This window comes from Perognathus longimembris, chromosome 23 (genome assembly GCF_023159225.1).
Source record: "Perognathus longimembris pacificus isolate PPM17 chromosome 23, ASM2315922v1, whole genome shotgun sequence".
Classification (NCBI taxonomy): Eukaryota; Metazoa; Chordata; class Mammalia; order Rodentia; family Heteromyidae; genus Perognathus; species Perognathus longimembris.
The window spans coordinates 26,732,553-26,740,578 of record NC_063183.1 but is presented as its reverse complement, the minus strand read 5'-3'; the positions used below and the strand labels follow the sequence as shown (position 1 = coordinate 26,740,578).

Here is an 8,026-nt window from a genome sequence, read left to right as displayed (position 1 = left end):
TGGCAGTGGACGTAGAATGGCAGAATGGCTTTAGCACCAGCTCTCCCGATTCCTCAGTTTCCCACTGAGCACCGCTATCCCCCGGGGCAGGGGTCTCAGGGAGAGTCCTTGGAAGTCCCCTTTGGGGACCGGCTCTTCTCGGGGGTGGGGGGGTGTCTCTTTAACCTCGAGTGCCTCCCCCTTCCTGGAAAAGATCGGAGGCTCTCCCGCCGAAAGGGTGGGCGCTGCACTTTGGTATCCGAGCACACTGATTTCCTTCAAAAGAAGGCGGTGGGGGGGGGGTGGGGGGGGAATAGAAGGGCATGGAATCTAGAGACTTCTCGGGGCCATCAGAATTCCTGGCCTCCCCCTCTGTCTGCCCCTCCTCTGCCCGTCTGGGCCTTGGCACGGCCCGCGGGCAGGACGGGACGGAGGCCGCCCCCCCCTCCCCTCCGCGGGCTGTCTCCACTCCGCGTCTCACCCCTGCTGCCCGCCGTCCCTCCGGGCAGCCCGGGCGCCGCCGCCGCCACCGTCCCGGCCCCCCCCCCCCCCCCGCGCCAGACGGGCCCCCGAGGGCGGCGTGACTGGGCGCTGCTGCCCGCAGCCCACGGCTCGCCCCGGCCTATAAAGACGCCCCGGGCGGCCGTGCCGGGCCTGGCCGCAGCCCTGGACATGGCCCGCGGTGCGGAGCGAGGCCGGGGGGCCCCGGGCTGGGGACTGCGCGGCGCCGTGGCGGCCGTGGCGCTGCTCTCCGCGCTCAACGCCGCGGGCACCGTGTTCGCGCTGTGCCAGTGGCGCGGGCTGAGCGCGGCGCTGCGGGCGCTGGAGGCGCAGCGAGGCCGCGAGCAGCGCGAGGACGGCGCCCTCCGCGCCTTCCTGGCCGAGCTGAGCCGCGCGCCCCGGCGCACGAGCCCCGCGCTGCCCCCGGACCCCGCGATCGCCGCCCGCAACAAGCGCAGCCACGGCGGCCACGGCGGCCACGGCGGCCACGGCGGGGAGGAGCCCGCACCCGCACCGCACGTCCGCGCCGAGAGCCAGGACATGCTGATGATGATGACCTACTCCATGGTGCCGGTAGGCGGGGGCTCCGCTGCCCGAGGCGCCCCCGCCGGGCTGGGGGGAGGGGGAGGGGGTCCACCAGGGCCTCCCCGGGCCCGCTGCGAGTCGGGCGTCACCCTTTGGGTGGGGGTCAGGGTCCTGTCCGTAGGGGGAGGGGGGGCCTTCGAAGCCCTCGGGTAAATGAGGGAGGGGTGTGGGTGGCGGTTTAAGACCCGAATGCTCCCCAACTTCAAGCCAAAGCTTCCTCCTCTGGATGGAAACAGGGCCACGGAAGTTCTGGTGCGACCTGGGCCCAGGGTGGGTGGCGGGGGTGGAGGCTTCTGGAAGGATGGAGGCAACTTTTCTGAAAGAACACCGGCTTGTCTCAGCCCAGTGACCACCTAGGTGACTTTTCACCAGGCCTGGCCTGAGTCGATCCCTGCGAGCTAGCCCACCTATTGGTGGCTGTTTAAGAACAACCGCCTTCCCCTGAGACCCGGCCGCTGAGAAGTGAGTGCCCTTGGGACTCAGGTTATTACCAATAGGAGAAATCGATACCAAGCAATTAAAAAAAAATGCAACAAAAAGCCGGGATAGGCCTTCAGCCTAACTCTTTGCTGGTTATTTTGGAGATTCATCTCCAGGACCTTTCAAGCCAGCTGCATTGCACCACCCCGCCTCCCAAGTCTTTCTTTCTTTTTTGTTTCCAGTTTGTTTTTGCTGACGTGTGTGTGCACACGCGCGCACGCGCACACACGCATGTGCCCTGGAATATGTGCCGTGGTACTAGGGTCTGGAGTTGTGGTTGGGCTTGTCCCCTGTTGGATGGCACTCTATCACTTGAGCCACTCCTCTAGCGCAACGTTTTGCTGGCTAACTGGAGATGGAGTCTTGTGGAATTTTCTGCCAGGTCTGGGTACAAACGGAGATCTTCAGTGCTCAGCCTCCTAGGGAGCTGGGATTACAGGTGTGCACCGAGCTGCCTTTGCTGATTTTAATTCACAATTCTTCAACTAATGAACACATTTAGATCCCATCGCAGCTTCTCTCTTCACCCCATCCACTACAATAGCTATGGCCTTGTTTCACTTTGCAATTAGAAAAAAAAAAAAAATACAGTTGTCATTTCAAGTCCAGTGATTCCACACTTCAGAAGCCTAGTTATCTGAAGACAAATCTACTGAGAGCATCTGTTATCCTAGAGGCTTTTAAGTATCTTATGTGAAGTAGAATGCTTTTAAAGTGCAATCAAGTACTGCATACTTTGAGAGAGTTCAAGCTTTCCATTCCTGGCTTCATTTAAAAAAAAAAATTTACTCACATTATCATTTCAAAATCTAAGCCCTAGCAAAAGTTTCAAAGAAAGATCCCAGTAAAAAGGAAAAAAAACTCCTTAGAGGAAAGCACTTGTCCTCCCTCTTGGTAAATCACCCTGCATTTGTAGGGATTTTTGAAAAGCTCATACAGAAATCCATCTGACCTGTATCAACATTTTATCTTTTTAATCCTGCTTTTAAGGTAGAGGCTTTTGTGTCCAAATTGCAGCCTATTCAGCCACTAACACCAGAGAATGGAGACACTCCTTTCTGTGTCTCTGAAAGCTAGATTTAACTCTAGGTGACCTAGCAGAGTCCCTAGCCCCTGTCACTGACCAAAGCAGAAACATCACATTGCCTGACTGAGGAGCGTTTGTTGATTCCTACTAGCAGAATACGTTCTGGAAGTACTAGGGGTTGAACTCATGGTTACGAGGCAAGCACGTTAGGCAAGCATTGTGGTGCTTATTTGTGTTTTGCTCTTTGTGGGTCACTGAGGGAGCTGAAGAGAGGCCAGGAGAGTACAGCCATCCCACTGCTGACTTGCTTCTCAGGAGCAATTCTCATACTGTGTGCTTGGAAATCACCTGCGAGCTCATTCAAATGCACATTCCAGATTCCCTTCCCCTCAAAACTATGGAATCATCATCTTCAGAGAGCAGATTCAGAGAAATATGAGGTCGCTGGGGTCCATCTCCTGCCCTCGCCTTCCCTTGGGGAGTCTAACAACAGATGGCCCCAGCACTACCCTTCAACAAACACTGTAACAGTGCAGCTTTAACTTGACTGTGCACCCCAATATCCTAGAGGTGTTCTTCAAATGTGGATGTGATTCAGAAGCCTTAAAGTAGGACTTGAGAGTCTGATGAGTGTGTGAGCAGGTGTGGGTGTGTACGCACAGGTACTGTGGTTTGAACTCAGGACCTCATGCTCCTACTTAGCTTTTTCACTCAAGGATGATACTCTTATCACATGACCCACAACTCTACTTCCGGCTTTCTGCTGGTTAACAGACATCATTGGGCACCTGTAGCATAGAGATTAAGAGACGGATCTGATCTATATTACATCACAGATCCTATTTATTTTTTAATCTTTATTTTTTTGCTGATTCCAGAGTTTGAATTCATGGTCTCACTCTTGCTTGCTTGGCTGTTGCTCTACTTCTTGAGCCACACTTTCACTCCAGTTTTTTTTTCTGGTTATTTTGGAGATGTCTCTTGGATTTTTCTGCCCACACTGGCTTCAAACTATAATCCTCAGATCTCAGCCACCTGAGTAGCTAGAATTACAGATATGAGTCCCAAGTGTCCGTTCATGGATCCTGCTTCTACAGCACAGAGATCTTGAATAGTATGAGGTCCCAGCATCAATCCAAAGGCCTCGGGACTGGGAATATGGCCTAGTGGTAAAGTGCTTGCCTTGTATACATGAAGCCCTGGGTTTGATTCCTCAGCACCACCTATATAAAAAAAATCTGGAAGTGGCGCTGTGGCTCAAGAGGTAGAGTGCTAGCCTTGAGCAAAAAGAATCCAGGGACAGTGCTCAGGCCCTGAGTCCATGCCCCAGGACTGGCAACAAAAACAAAACAAAAAAAACAAAGGCCTCATTCTGGAGTCTGTATGTCCTCAGAGACATTTGACAGCAGACTAATAAATGAACCTTCCAGATTGGTTCATTTATCCAAGATGAGCCTCCACAATCTGATGCTTCCTGTTTCCTGTGCTTTTTGGCCAAAAGCACATCACTCGCCTGCAGATTCTGATCAGCACATTCTGACCAGAAGCTGGCCAGCAGCTGTAAATGACATGGTTAAGAAGGCAAGACAGGAACTGGGAATGTAGCTTGGTGGTAGAGTGTTTGCCTAGCATGCATGAAGCCCTGGGTTCAATTCCTCAGTACCACATAAAGAGAAAAATCCAGAAGTGGTGCTATGGCTCAAGTGGTAGAGTGCTAGCCTTGAGCAAAAAGAAGCTCAGGGATAGTGCTCAGGCCCTGAGTTAAAGCCCCAGGACTGGCAAAAAAAAAAAAAAAAAAAGTAAAATAATTATTCCTGAAGTATAATTTATTTGGTATAGCCAAATAACATTAAATCTTTGGAAATCAAGTGAGTCTTTAGAAGAAAAGTATGGAAAGAGACAGTGTATTGGGGGCGGGGCATGGGGTGTTTAGGAAGCACTAAGCCAGACAAGAAGGGAGAACAGAGATTTGGAGACCCAAGAGTGGTAGGAAGGAGAGGAAATTTGCCCATCTGCTCCCAACTCCCGTATGACACCCTGCGTTTGTCATCTGTCTTTCGGTCTTTGTGTTCTTATCATCTCTTTGCAGCAGCTCAGTCTCCCCTCTCTCTCTCTTTGTAGCTTACCTTTACTGATACTCTGGAGGCTTTATCATTCTACCTTTCCTTTTCCACCAGTGTCCAAACAGCAAAAAAGAAGAGCAGCCAGGAGCTGGGGGTGGGGAGTGGAAATCATACCTGTCATCCTAGCTACTCAGGAAGCTGAGATCTGAGGAATGTGGTTCAATGCCAGCCCTGACAGGAAAGTCCATGAGACTACTCCAATCGCCAGTTAACCAGCAAAAAGCCAGAAGTGGAGGTGCAGCTCAATTGGTAGAAAGCCAGTCTTGAGTGAAATAAAAGGGAATGTGAGGCCCTGAGTTCAAATCCTAGTACTGACATACAAAAAGCCATACTTACATGCTTTTTAAAGACTTCTTTTTATTGTTTACATTCCTCTGACTCCCTCCTCACTGCTTAAAAAAAAAAAGCAAAAAAACAAAAAAATACCACCTAAAAAAACTCCTTTGCCAAAGCTAGCTGACATTCAAGCTTAATTTACATGCATTTTATGTACAGACTAAAGGTCATTTGTATGAAACAAACTCAAGCTTTTAGGTTGTGATTCAGCCACAAAAGGAGCATTTTTCAGCCCATCAGTTGCTTTTATGAAGATCTTTGGGTTTTTAACTGCTGTGTGTTTGAAATAGACATAATTTTCTTCTAGTTTTAAAGAGACCAACTAATGATGATTCAAATGCAATTGGAAGAGTTTCTCTGAAAGTAGTTGACAGAGTCACTCCCTCATCTGCCACTCAGAAAATGTTTCTTGTGCTTGCCAGAGTGCTGGGAATTTGGGGATCCCTGCCTTGGATACATATATAAACTGTGAAGTACTAGGAATGAGTAATGGAAAACTATGTTCCAACTAAAATGCTCTAGCGGAGCCTGGCTCTGGTGGCTAACACTTGTAATCCCAGCTACTCAAAGGCTGACATCTGAGAATTGTGTTTTGAAGCCCGCTCAGGTGGGAAAGTTCATGAGACTCTTTAGTTGCCATTAACCAGTAAAAAGCTGGAAGTGGAGCTGTGGCTCAAGTGGTAGAGAACTAACCTTGAGTGAAAAAAACCAAGGGAGATTGTGAGGCCCTGAGTTCAAACCCAAGTAACAACACAAAAGAAGAGGAAAGAGGGTAAGGAAATGCATTGTGTGTAGGTACGTGTCTCATTAAAGCCCTCTCATTGAACAACAGATACTAATAAAAATCTTTAGAGCTGGGAAAATGGCTTAGCAGTAGAGGGCTTGCCTCGCATGCAAGAAGCCCTAGGTTCAATTCCTCAGTACCACAGAAACAGAAAAAGCCAGAAGTGGTGCTATGGCTCAAGCAATAAGAGTGCTATCCTTGACCCAAAGAAGCTCAGGGACAGTGCCCAGGCCCTGAGTTCAAGCCCCAGAATTGGCAAAAAAAAAAAAAAAAAACCTTTAGAGAAGTTACGCAATGTGGCAGGTGTTATTCTAGGAAATTAGCTATGTCTTTCAGGAAGTTCTTGCTAATAGCTCTGTGAGCTAGTCATCATTATTCCTATTTGTACACAGATCCCTGGGGCTTACACAGAAGTTAAACATCCTGTGCAGGGCCATGCAGTCACTGAGTAAAGAATAAAGTAACTCAAGCTGACGTGTGTGACTAAGGATACGTTTATTGCACCTTTTGATCAGACTGATGTTTCTTTCTAACTTCTTAGGTCCTTTGGTGAGAAGGTGGTTGAAATGTTTTTATGTTCATGTAGTCAAATGTTATAAGGCCTTTCAATGATGGGTTTCACTTTTATATTTAGCATGTTCTTGTCTTTATCAAGATCAAATGTTCACCTGTATCTTGTCATAGCTAATATAATTTCATTCCACAGCTGTTCCACTCCATTTACATGTGTTAAAAATATATGGAAATAAAAGGAAGCAATTGGCCAGAATAAGTTCTAAAATGGCAGGATTTGCCAATGGGCCGTTTACTACAAAATAACTTTCACTTTTCAACTTTTTATCAGCATATGTTAGTTGTCCAAGGGATGGGGTATCACTGTAGCATTTCCACATGTGTACAAAGGTATTCCAGTCCATCTCACTCCCCATGGTGCTCCTTGACACCCTGGACCTTTCTTAAAACACTTTCCGTAGGTTTCATTGTTTTTTTGTTTTTGTTTTTGTTGGTCATGGGGCTTGAACTCTGGGCCTGGGCACTGTGCCTGAGTTCTTCAGCTCAAGACTACTTGAGCCACAGGGGCACTTCTGGTTTTCTGATGGTTAATTGGAGATAAGCGTCTCCCTGGGCTGAGAATGTGGCTTAGTGGTAGAGTGCTTGCCTAGCATGTAGGAAGCCCTGGGTTCGATACCTCAGTACTACATAAACAGAAAAAGCCAGAAGTGGTGCTGTGGCTCAAGTGGTAGCCTTGAGCAAAAAAGAAGGAGAAAAAAAAAAAAAAAAGAATCTCCCAGACCTTCCTGCCCAGGCTGGCTTTAAGCCACGATCCTCAGATCTCAGCCTTTTGAGTAGCTAGGATTACAGGCGAGAGCCACAGGTGCCCAGTGGTTTTCTTGGTTTGTTTGTTTGTTTGTTTTTTGAAACATACAAACTTGTATGAATTATCATTTATCTTGTGTTTCCTAATTGGTCAGAGGGGCTGGGCAACTTATTCAAGATCCTGTTGCAGTTCCTAAGAAGAAACAGCCAGATGTTCTACATTTACACGGCCTTCATGATCCTGGAAGGGAAGCAGAGATCCTTCAGGAACTTTAGCCATGCACTTTTGCATGCCTCCAATATTCATCCGTGTCCCTAGAGTGTTTCCAAGGGCTCTGTCCCAGAGGTATTGGCATGCCGCTCTCCCAGGCTACTGTAGACTTATCTTCTGCAACTCCTACTGCCCTTGGGTGCAACACCCCTGCCTTTGCTTGTGGGCAGTACTCTAGCACTTCAGCCCCACCCCGGGTCCTTTTTCTTTCCGTGTGTCAGGTAGAGTTTTGCACTAACTTTGCCCCAGCCAGGCTGACCTGAAACCGTTATCCTCTTGTCTCTACTCTTCCTCTTCTTTAATTTTTTAAAATTCCCTTTAGAATCAAGCTGGGAAAAAGTCTTGATTTGACAGCAATTACAGCAGTTTCTAAAACATAAAGGAGGAAGTATTTTGGCCTTTTTGTGATTGGTAGATCATGGATGACTAAAGTACTTAAGCTGATTTATCTGTAGCTAATGAGTTTACTATCATTGACTCTTGCTATCAAGGACAAAAGGCATACTTGTGTTTTATTATATTTAGGGTAGTGGTTAGGGAGAGAAGAATCGGAAAGATTTCTGCTTCAGTCACATGGTCCTGAGTAGTTGGCCTGGGGTATCTAAAGAAACTTCAAAAAAACA

At 48.3% G+C, this 8,026-nt stretch overlaps 1 protein-coding gene across 1 annotated transcript in view; it reads left to right on the top strand.

Moving 5' to 3' along the window:
- The first annotated feature begins 651 nt into the window (after positions 1-651).
- The window catches only part of Gldn (gliomedin), a 31,994-nt gene continuing 24,619 nt past the window's right edge, over positions 652-8,026 (top strand). The window contains exon 1 of the mRNA XM_048332156.1: positions 652-1,053. Within this exon, the coding sequence (XP_048188113.1) occupies positions 652-1,053 (402 nt within the window). The remainder of the gene's footprint in view (positions 1,054-8,026) is intronic.